The sequence below is a fragment of the Pelobates fuscus genome, chromosome 2 (assembly GCF_036172605.1).
Source record: "Pelobates fuscus isolate aPelFus1 chromosome 2, aPelFus1.pri, whole genome shotgun sequence".
NCBI classification, from domain to species: Eukaryota; Metazoa; Chordata; class Amphibia; order Anura; family Pelobatidae; genus Pelobates; species Pelobates fuscus.
In genome coordinates, this window is record NC_086318.1 from 183,758,430 (window position 1) to 183,774,944 (window position 16,515).

The 16,515-nt window shown below is 34.8% G+C and overlaps 1 protein-coding gene across 4 annotated transcripts in view; it reads right to left on the reverse strand.

Moving 5' to 3' along the window:
• The window catches only part of COL12A1 (collagen type XII alpha 1 chain), a 165,349-nt gene that overhangs the window by 43,544 nt on the left and 105,290 nt on the right, over positions 1-16,515 (reverse strand). For all 4 annotated transcript variants that reach the window (XM_063442995.1, XM_063442998.1, XM_063442996.1 and 1 more), the window contains 9 exons: positions 16,240-16,314; positions 15,776-15,915; positions 13,840-13,963; positions 13,430-13,573; positions 12,341-12,505; positions 7,398-7,436; positions 7,171-7,309; positions 5,209-5,351; positions 2,265-2,374 (listed from right to left, as the gene is read on the reverse strand). In XM_063442995.1, coding sequence (XP_063299065.1) covers positions 2,265-2,374; positions 5,209-5,351; positions 7,171-7,309; positions 7,398-7,436; positions 12,341-12,505; positions 13,430-13,573; positions 13,840-13,963; positions 15,776-15,915; positions 16,240-16,314 — 1,079 coding nt within the window. The remainder of the gene's footprint in view (positions 1-2,264; positions 2,375-5,208; positions 5,352-7,170; positions 7,310-7,397; positions 7,437-12,340; positions 12,506-13,429; positions 13,574-13,839; positions 13,964-15,775; positions 15,916-16,239; positions 16,315-16,515) is intronic.

The following is a 16,515-nucleotide window of genomic DNA, read 5'->3' on the forward strand; positions in this document are numbered from 1 at the left end:
ATCATTTTTAGTGGGTGGGGGATTACAGTATAATAGAACTCATAACAAATGTCTAATCTTTATATACATTGCTACATATCTCCTTTGCAGATTTGTACATTCTATTTTTTAATTTCCTTCCAGTGTACACTAGAAGCCTTCCATTAATATATCAGTACAGGGCTTGGACAGTTCCCTGTGATTCTATTAAGGGCTTCAGCAATGCAAATGCACATACTCAAAGTGGATAATTATTAATTTACAATTACAACTGATTGCTACAAGACTCATTGATAATCATAAATAAATGCTTCCCTTAACAACCATATACTAAAGCAATGCTCTTTTTTTTCTGCACAGCAGTAAGCACGGTTTATCTAATCTATAGACTAATTTTATTATTCACTCCATGTCAAATCGTTGTTACCAGTATTATGAGACACTAAGGCAATGGTTTGCACTTTCCAGAATAATAGAATTACATTTTAGTAAAAGTTTCACTTTAATTCCGATGTTGTAAAATTTGCACTGCATTCAAAAACTATTAGTGCATGAATTTGATATCTAGTGTTCCAAATAGATACAAGATAGTTCCAAATAGACGTTTGTTTGCATTCCATAAGAAAGGATTTCATATTTTGACAGCATGAAGATTTTTACTGCTGTAAATCAACAAATTCAGAAAAAGGTCAAACATCTCTGAGGCTTAAGACCTGTCAATAAAACAGCCAAAATATTACTATCCAGACAAACCAAGACCACCGCAGATATAAGCAGTGAACAGCTGTTATTTAGTTTACTGGTACTTTTCATTACTTCTCTCTAGACTTTCTATAAAAGTACAAAATACAATGAAAACAAACTGGATACGTAATGAATAATAACTGTGTCCAAAATATCACAAAGCAATCTGCTGCCGTCTTAAAAACGTATATTCTCTCAATGCCTCTTAAATAGGTTTATGCTGGCATTGGGATAATGTGTTTTTGATGACACAATAAACTGCAATCACCAACCTTTTATGATTATTTTTCAGTTTCCAATAAATACCATGCACATTTGACAACATTACTGTAAACAACGATATCCCCAGGCCTAACCTGTATTAGCTCTATATTAATATATACTTTGAGTAGTAAAGTTAAAAAAAATGCTTCACTAACTGAGAAGTGATGTAGAAATCGGAGCAATCACTAAGATTATCTATAACATATTCCAGCTAATCCACTGGTTCCCATGGCTTGTCACTGTTTTGGCTACAACATTTTTTTAAATCTTCATATTGCAAGCTCTCACTAATCGCTGTGATTATATATAAATATATATTTATGATATATGTTATTAAATCTCAAATGTACATTTCAATGTATCTAATATAATCAATCTGTAGATTTTAGTAGATGCAAGTTTGATTATACCTCAGACACATAAGGAACATAATTTAAACATAGCCAATTTTTTAATCAGCATGAACCACTTTGTGCTGTACTATAACACATTCACAGGCATTCAAATGTTTAACAATGGCATTCCTTTCTACAATATCCAAAATTCAGTCTCTAAGCTCTATGTTACCATACAAGGAAGAGCATGCATACCCAAACAATGGATACAATGGGGTCAGTTTTCAGTTTACAATTCGTCATTGTTATAGGTAGATTGTTACCCAAACGGTCACACTTTATTTCCAAGAGCTACCTTTGATTGTTTTTCTGAAGTGATTAGACAGCCATTGCCTACATTTTCATAGCAGTTTATTTCTGCTTATGTACTACTGATCGGAATTACAGTTTACACTCGGTAGCTAACATGACAAGTCATACAAGCATACAATATGGACGGAGGGGAAATAGGGCACTAGGAGAGACATTGAGTTTTGAATGTAAGCAAAGGGACAATGCCAGTAGCCTACTTTCTAAAGAAACTGTCCAATTCCATTAAAACCACAATGCAATTGAATCAGATGTATTACTAAAATCATAATGATTGTATAAAAGCTTAAAAGTGGTAACAGCAACTCAGCTGAATCCCCCAGGCTGATACTTGATGCCTTTGATCTTATTCAGTATTTGGTAAAGACTTTAACTAAGCTTTGATTAGACCAAATAACATCATTATTATGTGTTGTAACTCTTTTCCTCTTTCCTCATTTGGCATCAATAAATTAATTATGTGAGCTACACTTTTGGAGTTATTAGTAACTTGATTTTACAGGAGCAGATGAATGAATGTTTTACACAAATGTAGCTGTCAATTGATGTATATATTTAACTTGAATTGGTTACCTTGTGGAAGCTGCCATAAAATAGTTTCTTAATTTCATCACCATCAAAGGTTACTGTTTGTGTTTCTCCATTAACTCCTTTATTGAAGAAAGACAATGTTTTTTTGGAGCCTGGAAAATAAATAGGCAAAACAAAATGAAAAAAACGGAATTTTTCAAATGGCACAATTCAAAATAATGAATGCTAATTTGAATTCCAAGATGTATGGCAATCACATTTAAAAAAAAAAAAAAAAACATATCAAGCAATATTTCACATCAGACACACAGTATAGAATCAACCAGGTTGGAGTTTCACAAGTCCTCCTACAATCTAATCAAAGAGAAACTATAGTATTTTTCAGGCAGCATAGGGGCACATAAGATTTCATGGATGTGACATCCAGTTTGCAGACCATCAAATGGTCAATAATTAAAGTGTGTGTACTTGTATGCCTGTATATTTTATTAATTGAGTTAATTTGCAGTGACCGTTCATATGTGGAATGAGTGCTGTTGTAAAGTTGAATCACTCTGCAGCATAATTCTTTCACCGACTTTTTGCAACTACTTTGGGAAATCCGTCTCTACAATGAAAGGATCACGTAACCGGACATTCAATGAGATTCTGTCACTGGCCAACTCTTCATAATTACTTTTTGAAAACATGGAGTCATGTTGGACTATGGAAAGTTTACAATGCCAGCTCCAAACACCATTACAGTACAATACGGGAATAGAAAGTCATTACATCATTTCACACACTGTAATCTCACATCACATATGCTGACTGAGTGCCTAGACTTTAGCATTGTAAAACCAAGGATTTCTAGTTTGCAAGGGTGCTTCCAAAAAAAAAGCCATACAGACTTTTTTCTTTATGTGTGCCTATTTTCGGTGTGGTACCGGAGCCAAAAAATATATTACCTTCATGTGTCTAAATTATATATTGATGTCGCTCATATTCTGGCAACTTTATCATCAGCTTGTAGCTGACAGCAGAACTGCTTTAGTAATATGGTTAAGTTGTGTTGTGTTTTCATTACATTTCAAGAACACTTGCCCACCATTTTAATATAAAACAGAACTAAACTAAAACATTTATACAAAGTTTATTCTCAATCAGCATGTGAATATACTGAGGTAGTGTTAATTAAACTTGCACTGTGCACCGGTTGAATGCAAAAATTAAAGGAAATCAGTCATACTTTTTTTTATTATTATTCAAAATGAAAGACTAAATGTACCAAAACCTCTGTGTATTGCTTTGTAATGCATAGATAAGAGATAATATATATTTGCAGTGCAACTCTTGGCTTACTATTACTCTATGGAAGCAGCCATCTTTAAGCCTCTTTCATCAGAAGCTCAGCTTATACAAGAAAAACATATTATAATCAAGAGCTAGCTCAGAACAAACAAAACTGGATGATTTCATATCTTCAAAGTATGCGTAGTGTTAGCAAAGTAGTTGTGCTTCTGACCAAACAAGACTAAAGGTTGCAAAACTCAAATAAACCAAGAAACGCACTAAAAAGAGTTATTAAATATATGTATATATGCCTCACAATATAATTTACACATAGACTATATTACATGCATTCTAATGATAAAAACACTGTCATTTTTTTCTTTAAGGAATTATTTGTGTTAGCAGAGATACACTTAAAGCTGCACTGTCAACCCAACTCCCCCTGAAAAATTAGTATTTCATAAGGGTAAAATTTTGATGAAATACTCAATTTGACTATGTTGGAATTGGAGATGGAGATATACTGAGATAAAGTAGGGATTGTTTTGTTTTAGTATTTTTCCTAGGCTTAACAAGTTTGATAAAAGGCAGAGCTACCTCAATGGAGCCACGTCTCGGGGGATTCCATACATGAGATGATAATGCTGAGCCGAAGCACCAGGAGCCACAAGGAACAGGTTCAGGTCAGTATGACTCACCTTCACCTGCACCCCACGGCAACTAGACAACCAGTGGAGCAGTCACTGTCAGGGATCTTAGCAGTTTATGCAAAGACCCCAGCCAGTGTCAGAACTGCTGTAACACCTGTTATAAAATGGCAGTTCTCTTATTGATGCCTATGAGAAAAATACAACCAAGTTACAAGATATAAGCTTAACTTGTTTATAGAATCTATTCCCGAGTGGGTTTCTTTTTCACAAATTTAGGAATTGAAGAGAATTGAACAATTTATTGCACTGTTTAGATGAAAAACATCTCTGAAATAGAAAATAGGCTTTTACACCTTGACATCTTTTGTTGCCTTTAGTCAAGGCAACTGTTTGTAGCCCATGCTTATTACTCAATTTAAACCATAATGTTTAATAATTTTGTGCTTGGCTATAGTTGTAAGCAGGTTCTACCTTATCAATTTCATCATAATCAGATACAATAACACATAAATACTCCTTGCTATGTCTGTTCTAGAAACCAGCAGAATATTTTAATGGAATGATTTAGATGGGATTTTGACTACCAAACAAAAAAACACTTTTGGCAACATGCAGACTGCTCATCCAATGATGGTACAATTAAGAAAACAAATTAAATCAGACTAGATCTATAAAAAGTTACTATGAACTAAATGCCTGGAATTGTTGTCTGGGAGGATTTACCATCGTATCATAAACTACTCTAAATAAAGTCTTGAGATTGCCCAGCAAATCATGAATTAAAGCTCACAAAACATTTCTGAACAAATTAGATGTTTATACATTATCTCTATTGTGGAATTTTAATGATAACTTGTAAACTTGGTTTGCGTTATCAAGTGTAATTCATTGATAGGGGAGTGGACTCTAGTGTATTCTAGTAAAATAAGCTTGCATCCTTGGCTACATTAGCATTTCTCTAGCAATACTTAGATTTATGCAGACAACTGGAATGCTGGAAAACCATCTGATGGATATGAACCTATATTTTGTTATTGAGCAAAAGCTGTGAAACAAATACTTACCATCAAGGCTTACACCTGCTTGAGGCTTGTAACCTTTGTCGGTAATCTGCCATATTGAAAATGGTTCATTGGGAGTTTCTGGCAGCAGACGGAATAACAAAATGATGGTGTATGAGGGAGGCAGTCCGTCAGGATGTAGCTCTCTGTGTCAAGCAGTAAGATATCATCAGGAAGCAGTTAAATGTGTTAAGTACACTACTGTATGTAACATGAATATTGTTAATGCCCCGAGACATATAAAATAACATTTCAGAATAAGACTAGTTTACTCAGAGTGGTTTTAATACTTTTGTGACAACACTGTCTGAAAGATGATTTGTATCACTAATTCAAAACACATTGCACAAACTATTTTCACAAAAAACTATTAATGGTTTATCATCCTCAATTGTGCAATAATAGCACTCGAGGTATTTCACAACTGTAGAACAATACACCAATAGTGACGGGTCCAGGTGCAGAATAAAAGCACTGGACTCAATCATACAGCCTAAAAGTCATCCTTTCTTTGAAAAACAGTTTTACATAAAAACACACTATCTAGGGGGAGCACAGAGAAGGGAGACACTAGCTCGTTTTTGCTGTGCAAGTCACTTCCTGGAAAGGAAGCCTGTATGACTGAGTCCAATACTTTTGACCTGCATCTGCACCCAGTGCTATTGACATACTCATATGATGAGTGGGAGGTGAACCCACTTGTCTGGACTCTCAAATGGGACCATTTTTATTGTAATATTGTTTGACACTTGATCACTGCACTGTATATTTTGGAATTTTACACCTGCAGCCCATGAAACAGGAAGGTTGTACATGTTAACATGAATGCAACAGAAATGATCTAGTTGGCAAAAAGCCCAATGACTTCATCCCAATGGTACTTTTTGTGGGTCCTATTAGATATGTGAAGTATCTACTTAAATCATACCCCACATCATGACCTTTCTTCAACATTAAATATTAACATGTTCTATGAATCAAGTTATGTCAAGAACAAAGTTATTTACTAAAGTGAGAATTCAAAGTGGAGTTTATATTTAAGGCCAGAATAGCCAAATTGAAAGCATAGCTGTCATAGAGAATTTTCCAATTTGGCTACTTTGACCTTAAATTTAAAATTCACTTTGAATTAATTCTGAATTCTCACGTAAGTGAATAAACCTATTATCGTAAACTCCATATCTTCTCTATTAAGCAAACACCATGCTGTAATAACCCAGCATCTGCAGCATTATTTCAGAACTTTCAGCAATAAACCAGTGCATTACAACAATATTAACCACACTCTATACTGTTTGATTACATCCTTTCTCTCAATATTTCAGGGGACTTAAAGTTAACAATGAACGATTATAAATCGGACCTGGGACATGTCAAAATCCAACTTATGGCTCCAGCCTAGGCAAGGTCAAACCCAACAACACCCATGAGAAAGGGTTCCAAGTCTAGCAACAAAGGAGCAGTACCACTTTCAAGGTATAGGTTTTCACTCCCAGAGTCAGTGCTATAGGACATATAAAATACAATACAACTATATAAAAACGTATTTTAGGATCTAGTAAAACCAATGAAGAGGTTTTCAGTTGCAGTAGTTTATGCAAAGAGGTAGAGGTGTCCAACTTATCTGGTTACAAACACATGTTTGTTTGTCCACCCACTGTAAAGCGCTGTTGAATTTTTTGGCGCTATATAAATAATAACATAATAACATCATAATAAAAATAAAAATAATAATAATTAATAGATTCATTAAAGGTACAGTATCCACTCAAAACAGGATGATGAGAAGCCATAATTATCTCTAGGGTTCTAACAGAGATAATTCCCCCCTACATTGAAGACTATTATTAATGATTGGTAGAGTCTGATATTCTCATGGACTTTGTTCTTCCCTTATGGTCACCAGTCACATTTTCTACTTTGGTTGACAAATTTCCTTCATCTAATTTAAAAATGGATACTTACGAAGTAGGAATAGAAAGTAAAGAATCTTGGTGAAGATTGTAAGCAGGGAAGCTGTTAAAAGATCCTGGCTGCATGGACACCCCTTGGACAGAAGCAAAGGTCTTCTCTGTAAGATTATATGCTTCCAGCATCCTAAAGCCTATAGGGAAACATGTTATAGCAGTGTTAGAAACATAAAGGCCGTCAGCATGGTAATGTTTTCATAATAAATAATACATAAGGCTTACCAGGTGAGGTGTATCCTTCCAGGTAAATAAGAGGACAGGCTGGAAGGCAAGCAGATATTTTGTGTTAGTTGTCTGTGGACTGGAATTGTTTATTGTATGTATGAAATTATCAACTTGAGTAATACAAATGTATATTTGATATACTCAATGAAATATAACCTATTTAATGAATTTCCGGGAATCAGTAGAGCTTTGTGATTTATTTTGTTTTCACCTGGATTAAAATGTTTTAATTTTATTAAGCATTTCTGGTTTAATTATAATATATTGGCACTGTAAAGAGCTTCTGGAAATTTGGTTTATTAAATCTTTTAAAAAGTTAGGTGAGACAACTTCTAGCATATCAAAAATGTATTTCAGATGTTCAGCTTGTTGTAATTTAAAATATAAGATTAGTTTACAAAAGATTTTTTTTATTGATGTTAAATTCCTTATTCACAACTTGATTTGAACTTGGAACATTGCGTGATAGCATTTTTTTTATAAATCCATGGAAGTAAAATAATTTGATTTTCAAAATGTGCCTGTTCTTCCTAGAATTTCACTCTTCTGGCATGTATCTAAGAGAGAGGTCAGCATGACCCTTTTACTCACAAATTCACTGCTTGCCAATATTTTTTTTTCCTGTTTGTGGCATAATCCCACATGAATGTGGTGTTATATGAGATATTTTACAAAGAAATAAAATAACCAGATAAAAAAAATAATAATGTATAGACTAAAGTTAAAAACAAAAAAGTATATATATGTAAAGGTTAGTTATGTCTTTAAGAACTGATAATCTAAAATATATTTTGAAGATCAATTTTTTTTTTTTTTTTTATTAAAAACAGATTCCCGTCAATCTTGACATTGTTTTGCATCTGGATGATATATTACTTTAAATGTCTATATAATTTCAACAAACTTTTAAGAACAAAGGGAAGTCCATTGAAATCATAACAGATACCAATTACAGAGGGCATGTTTTCATGCAACACAGAATAGAGATATATGGGCTTGTGGCTTCCTGCTCAAGGAGAATGGCCACTTGATTATTGGGCTATGCTGCATGCTCTCTTCAGACATATTGCCTAATAAGCACCTGCCTCTACCCATGGGGAAATCGAAAAGGCCTCACATGTCACCTTCCACCCCCAGATCACAGAGGGAACTCCAAACGCCTTGCTTCTGCAATTTTCATAATTTGCAGATGCCGGTGGTAGACGCCTCTTCTCTCAACAGAGTAAAGACAATATGGCGCCTATGTCTCTGGCCTCTACGGCCACAGACCCAAGCACAAAGGCGGTTTCACTACCCGCTCTACAACACTATTCACATCACAACTGGACTGGTATTCCATATTTACCTCCTTCCCAAAAGAAGGAAGACTTCTTAAACTTGATTTCAGAAGAAAAGCAAACATTCTGGATTAAACTTGCTAAATTGAGGCAGGAGATGACCTGCCAGGACTTGACTATCCCTGCTACAGACAATTTGGCAAGAACTCATACCTGCTGAATTCAAGAATTAAGGTACCACATGGAAAATCTTGAAAACTACAGCAAGTGGCATAATATTAGGTAAAAGGGTAAAGGGAAGTGGAGGGAACTAAAAACCACAAACCACTACTCGCTGATCTCTTTAACCACATATTGGGATGCTCTCATGACCACCCAATAAGTCGTAATAGGGCATACCCTAGGGACATTATATGCTGTGTAAATGACTGATTCTTCAAGGAAGCTATCAACATCCAGCTACCACAGTCCCAGACTGGACAACTCTACCACTGATGGATGCACTGAACCCTAATCAGTCCAGAGCACCACTAACAGAGAGGGATCTCAGACCCTTCCCCTGAACAAGCACTATATGTGCTGCCATAAGGGCCACTCCTCTTGCGGCAAAATATACCATGCAGCATATATCTGTTTTATGTTCCCACATCAGGGAATATGATCTACCTAACTAGGGTACCTTTGTCTGTCAGGTACCACCCTGGCCTCACGGATCTACATTACATTTTCTTAAGATACTGTTTATCTTTCCTCATGTTTACCCTAATGTTAAAATCTTGCCTAAATGTTAGGTTTCCAATGTGAAGACTTGGTATTTACTAGAATGAAAAGGTTTTTTGTTTGTTTTTTTTTTTATCTCTTATTTATGCTATACAGAGATTTGAGGAACGATTAGCATTGTGTGAGGTAATACCAACTCACAACAGTTACATTTTTCAGCCTACAATTAGGGTCCAGGAGCTTTAACATTTCCACTGGTTTCTATGACAACTAAACCCAATATTCCCGCTGATTGCCAGATACAAGGATCTTCCCTGGTAAAATAAGCATAGGTGTTGCTATAGGGCTCACTCCGCTTAAGGCTAATTACAACACACAACACAAACCTGTTATATACTCCCACATATGGGAAAGTGATCTACCTAAATGGGGATCCATGAGGGACCTACAATCCTGCAATATTGTTTATGGAGATATGGCTACTTAAGCAATGCCGGGGAGGACTTAGCATACTGGGACATTCTTTGGACTACTAGGAGGCGAGAGGAATACCAACAACATGACTGCTAGTCAATTTTTTATTAGACAATATTTTGGATGTCCCAGTGTGCTGGTGCACTCTATCTATCTGGAAGGAGCATACACTCAGTAAACTTGGACTTTCTCATTGTTCTGCAACACAAGGTGATACACACTGTAAGTTCTTGTCACTAAGCTCCATAATTTTGTTGGCATACTTGAGGGATGGTGGGCAGTGGGGTCTGTGAGCTCTTGTCCTGATTACAATTCAGATGCAACCCACAGTGGGGTCCTGAGACATCTCTTAGGAGACTCTATGGAATAGACTCTTGGGGCACATTGTCCCTGCCTCCTTTTCCTTACACTCTTATTTTGACAGTTCTACTCTATCCTCTTATGTGTCCCTATATCTCCTCCCCACTTCCTCTCAATCCACCATGGATGCCCAACACCTTTAGATAATGTCTTTTCATGCTAAGGGACTAAACTCCTCACAGAAAAGTGCATGTGCACTGAGGGATCTTAAAGCACGAAGAACAATGGTGGCTTTCTTCCAGGAGACGCACTCCCCACAGGTTTCTTCGCCCACAATCCTGAAGCTCACACAGAAGGAATGGCTACTCTATTGTCCACCAATGAACACCTGTAGTGCCCTCCCTCCATGGCGGCATTCCTATAGCCCTCTGCCACTCCCCACCCCCCCGCACCCTTCTTCTGTATTACATTTCCTTTCCGACTACTGTCCGCTCTCTCCTTTCAATGTTTTATTGACTTACTTAATACCAATAGGCATACACTCAAACTATGGCTTAAATCTACTGTTAAAAGAGTAATAACAGCAAATGGCAAAATGCTAAACCTAGTTTTTGATTACTGTACACATGTTTTGTTTAGTTTTTATGTTTAGCTTTGATAATATCTAGTTTTTGATAATATCTATGTAAAACGGTACCACTTGTTAATTTGCTGCTCAATAAACATTGTATGATTAAAAAATAGAATAGAGATGTAAACAGGATGTTACACAGTTTGGCTGAAAACTTCAAAAACTGTTATTTAATGAGCCATGGATACTGGCTTTGTTATGACAAAGGCACATTAAATATAATTTGTCTTCTAGAAAGATGTACTGAAGCACCTGCAGCTGCTAAATGTATTGATGCTTGATAGAAAACCATCACCCTTACTAAAACAAGATTTTCAGACCAGCTGAGACACACATGTGTATTTGAAATGTAAACTGTCCTCTGTCAGATTTTCGACCTTGGCAGAGGTCAAAGAAAGAAAAAGGTCCAAAAAACAAGTAATAGTGTAATCAACTCACCGCAATCCTTCAAAATGTATACTCCTGAGCTATGCATTGATTTACAAGATGGTTCAGCACACATTTAACACATGTAGGGTATGTATTACTATTGCTTTAAGACTAAATGTGAGAGATGTAACTTTTCTTTGCTGTTGTTGCAGATGCAATCAGGTTGCAACTTTCATAACTTTATATCGAATACCTACTGTGGCACTTCAAGAAGTTCAGTTTCACACAAGATACCACTGAATCTCAACGAATGAGATAAATATGAGACACTGAAACTTTTTATTAAATGTTTAAAAACGCACTTCTTAATTTACGCTAGTATAAATGTATAAATATGGTGCTAATAAAATCAGGGGATTAATCACCATGCAAACAAATGGAATGTTTATGTTGACTACATTGGTTTCCATGGTATTTATTCCATTTTAGAAATCTTCCAACCTGTCTTTTAGATAAACATTTATAAAACTGTATGCCCTTATTTATACATGGAAATATTTTGGACCAAAAAAATAACTAGAATGACAGTTTATTAAGGAAAAAAACATGATAATGTTCACTGCTGGGCAAATAAATGTATAAAGTTCCTTGCATCTTCAATGAAAATCAATGCCTTAGATTACGGTGGCATAATAGAAACATAAAAATGGAATTAAGCTGTTGCTAATTCTCCACTTTTCTGGTTGACAGTTATAGGAGATGCAACCATCCGAGCTTTGCTTTCAATAATCTTTTTTTCAATGTTTTTAAACATTCATAGAGAATGTGAATGTAGTGAGCTTTTGAATTTCTTGTAAAAATATTTTACATTTATCACTTTCCTACTATACTATTTATTACATTAAGCATTTAGAGACAAATGGATAAAAAAAAATGTCACCCAAAATACAAGTCTAATTCTAAAATATGTATATGGATTTTTTTTCAATATTGTAATTATTATGTTATCTTGTATTTTATAACAAATTTATTTTTGTGTTTGTTTCTTTTGAAATATTTAATTTGAAGTTTATAGCATACACAAATTTTGTATGACCTTTGATTTGACCATATTTAATTTTCATGATTTCTGAAATAATTTTTTTTTTTTTATTAATATACGTTCTTACTTGATGTTGCTGTTTCGCATACAAATGTAATTAAATTGTCTTCAATCTTGTCAAAAGCATCAAAATCATCGACAATGAAAACATGACGTTCACTTGGTTTGCTGCCTATATTTCTCAGCTCGTTGTAATCCACATCAGCCACACCAATCACGAAGACACTAAAGCCTACAGGTATAATGGAAACATAAACAGTCATAAAATGCATGGATTTATCAAGAAGGTTTAAATGCAACAATCTGGAAGTGCTCTGCACACAGAATTCCAGCCTTTCAAACTAAATAATAGAAGATTGTTTCTGCAGATGAGGTGAAAATTATTCTATTCACTAGCAGGAACTCTGCATTTTTTTAGTCAATTTTAATCATTTATGGGGTGAATCTGTCAAGAACATATGGCAAGTTTACTTTGGATGGTTATTAAATTTTGACTGTGAGAGCCAAATTGTTAGAAAATATTGCTAAAAATATTTTTGCTTAGTTTTGATTCTTTGCAGTCATCTATGAGCTGTAAATTCTAACTGTACCTGTGAGTATGTAGGATGTATGTATGCCTATTTTAAATTATTACAATACATTTTATAAGCAGTTATTTAGCTCCATCATTTTCTTCAACGTGTTGCTATTATATGGGGAAATTTAACAAAAACACAATCTATGTGAAAGAGAGAGTGAAATGGACATTTGAAACAAGTGAAGTTTACAGGGACAGGAGGGATACTGTAGTAAGAGGATAGTCACTATAGAAGATCATAGGCTTCTCTAAAGATGCAGGTTTTCATGACTTATTTTAGGGCTGGAGGCTAGAAGAAAGTGTAAAAAGAAACAGGGCATGGTAGGGCATTCCAGAAGAATTATGCAGCCTATAAGAAAATCCTGCAGAGGAGAGTAACTAATGTGGAAATAAGAAGAAGGCAACAGGTCACTCGCAGCCCAAAGGGAATGAGAAGGGATGCATTTGTTAAAGTAGACATGTAATGATGGCTTTATAAATTAGTGTCAGCAATTTGAACTGAAGGATCCTGTAGGATATGGAAAGAAAATTTAAGGTTTGGCAAAGGGGGAGGTGTGAAAATTATCAAAGGTGTCTCACCAGAGTGCTGTATGTCCTTGGCAGACTTCATTACTTCATCCTGAGATCTTCCATCAGTGACTACCACTAGAACCTTAGGAACAGACCTTCTCATACCATTTTCAACTGTCAATACTTTGTCACGGACAAACTTTAGAGCTTTGCCTGTAAAAAAGACATACATTTGTGTAGATATGTTAAAGAAGCACACACTGCAAAGGTTTTCATATTTTAAAACACATTACCAGCAGAACTCACTAATTTGACAAAAGCTTGGACGTTCTCAATACGAACTAGAGGAAGTCCTTACCTTTAAAGCTTTCTTTCCAGTCTCCTTTTAGATTGGAGATTTCAACAATATCTTTTCTATGTCTTATAGGGTAAACAAAAGATGAACATACTAGAGAAACACGTTGTAGTTGATTGTATACCTGTTTTTGTGTTTCCTCCTCTGTATCTGATATTTGCAAGAGCTCCAAGAGCCTGGGATTTGTCAGCATATGTATTCAGTTTAAATTCAGTTTGAGCTTCATCGCTGAACTGTACGTAGGATACCTGCAATAATTCACACAGAAGGTATTCAATAACTAATTCTTACAAAAAAAAATTGCATATTCAATCAAAACAAGTGAATATCGGTTTTCAATTTAAAAAAAATAAGTCATTTATTTTCACAAATATTTGGTAAGGCTGTGCATTACTAATGGCATAGCTATTTCAATTATGTCAAAATAAATGATTATATAGATCTAACAATTAACTAACAAATTAATAAAGCAACAAAAACAGATAACATTATGTTAATAATATTATGAACGGTACACCATTGCTAATGAATAAGCATAATATGGCAATTCGAGGGATAAAGCATATTGATATCTAGTTTGCACTTTTTGATCCAGATAATTTTCTAAATATTTAATTATATTTAGAAATAAGTGATTAAGGAGACTATGAAAAGTGCTTTACTTCATCCTAAAAAAAGTGTTTGTCTATTTGGCATCATGTAATGGGATATTATAGGAATACATTAGAAAACACTTTTGAGTCATCAGTGCCTATAAAATGGTCTCATAGTTCCATCACTTAACAATGAAAAGCAGACCTAATGATTACCATGAAATGCCTGTCCATATTATTAAAGAGCCCCTGTCATGTGTAACGATAGGAATGAAGCCATCATTGGCTTTTTTTTTGCTTTTTTTTTTTAAATATAGGCCATCTACATTTAGAAACTTTAATGGAAGATGCATTTTTCATTGTTCGGGAGTCCACATGTTCTCCTTGGACAATAAAATTGTGTAATGGTGAATTTTAAGCTTTGCCACAATTTCCAACTTTTTAAAAGGCATAATATGTATTTTTATTGGGACTATGCTAGTGAAGTTCTGAGTCAAGTATATTTTAACTGTTTAGGTTTCACTTTTGTTGGATTTTGTAACTATCCATCAATCATGATTAATGACATTTGTTACCACTGTTCCTCTTTACTACTGCAGATTTTAAAAAATTCAAAAAGAAAAAGAGGTCAGTGCAATTGAAGGTGTGCAAAGTCTTACACACACTCTTTGAAGGAAATCAATAAGTAAGAAATGTTTTGGGTTCTCGCTTTCTCAAGATGCTCTTTCTGCGTTTTGTATTTTGTGGATCCTAATCCTCTGAGTAAGCAAAATAGAGTTGGCATGTCAGCAGCACTGAAGAATATTTTTTTGTATCTTTTTACCACAGTATTATATCCTCAATACTCCTGTGTGGATGCAAATTTCACAAGTGTGGCACATGCGGTCAATATTTTTAAGACATGTTTTCCTTTGAAACACAAATAACGTATGGGGAATAACTAAGTGTACCTAAAAAATGTTTTCCAGCTATTTCCTGAGATCAGATTATGTTGATAAATATACTGGCATGGCCTTCTTTGGTTCCTATCGATCAACACTGCTCTATTTGAAATATTTACCGATAGGCACCATTAAACAGTCAGGGAAGAAGGGCACACATGTAAACTGCTTACCCCACATCAGAAAATACAGCCCTAATATAAGCTACTAAGAGGGGGAGATTCATCAGAGTGTTGGCGTTATGAAAAATTATGCTAAGTACTAAAAGAGGGGCAGTCACAATGGAAACCAGTGGAACCAGCAGGCTCATAGCAAGGTGACTCCTTTCCTTTTACATATTTGCACCATTTTTGTAAGCATGAAAATTCGAAAAATCAACATATTTCTCTCAAATGTCAGGGTCGTATGTTACTGATCACTGCAATACTGGAGGTCTAAGGTCCACTCAGCAAAGGTTAATGCAGGGCTAACTTTTGATTGCTGAGGGCAAATTCTAAAAATGTTTTATTAATACTATTACTCCCACCTGAATTCCAGCAGGATTAATAACATCGAAAGCTCCAATGGTATTGAAAATAAACTGCCGAACTTTATTGAAGCTTTCATCACCAATGCTCCAGGAGCTGTCAATAAGGAATACGATATCTGCCTTTGCTCCTTTGCATACTATAAAAGAAATGAAGAAAAGTTAGTCTGTGAAGTGTGGTTACACGCCAGAGTCTAAGGACATCATTAAATGCTGCAGAAGAAAAGGGCCATCTAAAACTATTTAACATAAAACCAAGGACAAAAGGTTATGTTTTGGATTCATTTGGCAGAAATGTAATTCCAAATAAGTATAGCTTGAATAAATAATATAGAATAGCTTGTGAAGTGATAAATGTATAATGTTATTTAGTATAATTTACTATATTTAGCACAAGTCTGTCTATATTCAATTATTCCACATGTGTCAAATCAAATTGGAAAATAAATATATCAAATACTTACCATCACGGGCAGGAGGGACGGTAGGAGGTGGTGGTGGTGCAGGGGGCTCCGTTGGTGATTCTGTTGGTTTTATCACTAGAACATTAAAATGAAAAAATGTATTTCCACTGATCCAAGTAATTACTATGTATTTTGAATAGTTTAGCTACTAATTATAATGCAATATTTCTTTAAACCCAGTATAATTGTCAGTACAAAAACTTGCCATATCAATAAATATACATTAGACTAAAAAACAACTCTACTTTAGTTATAAGGATGACTTCTAAGTATGTT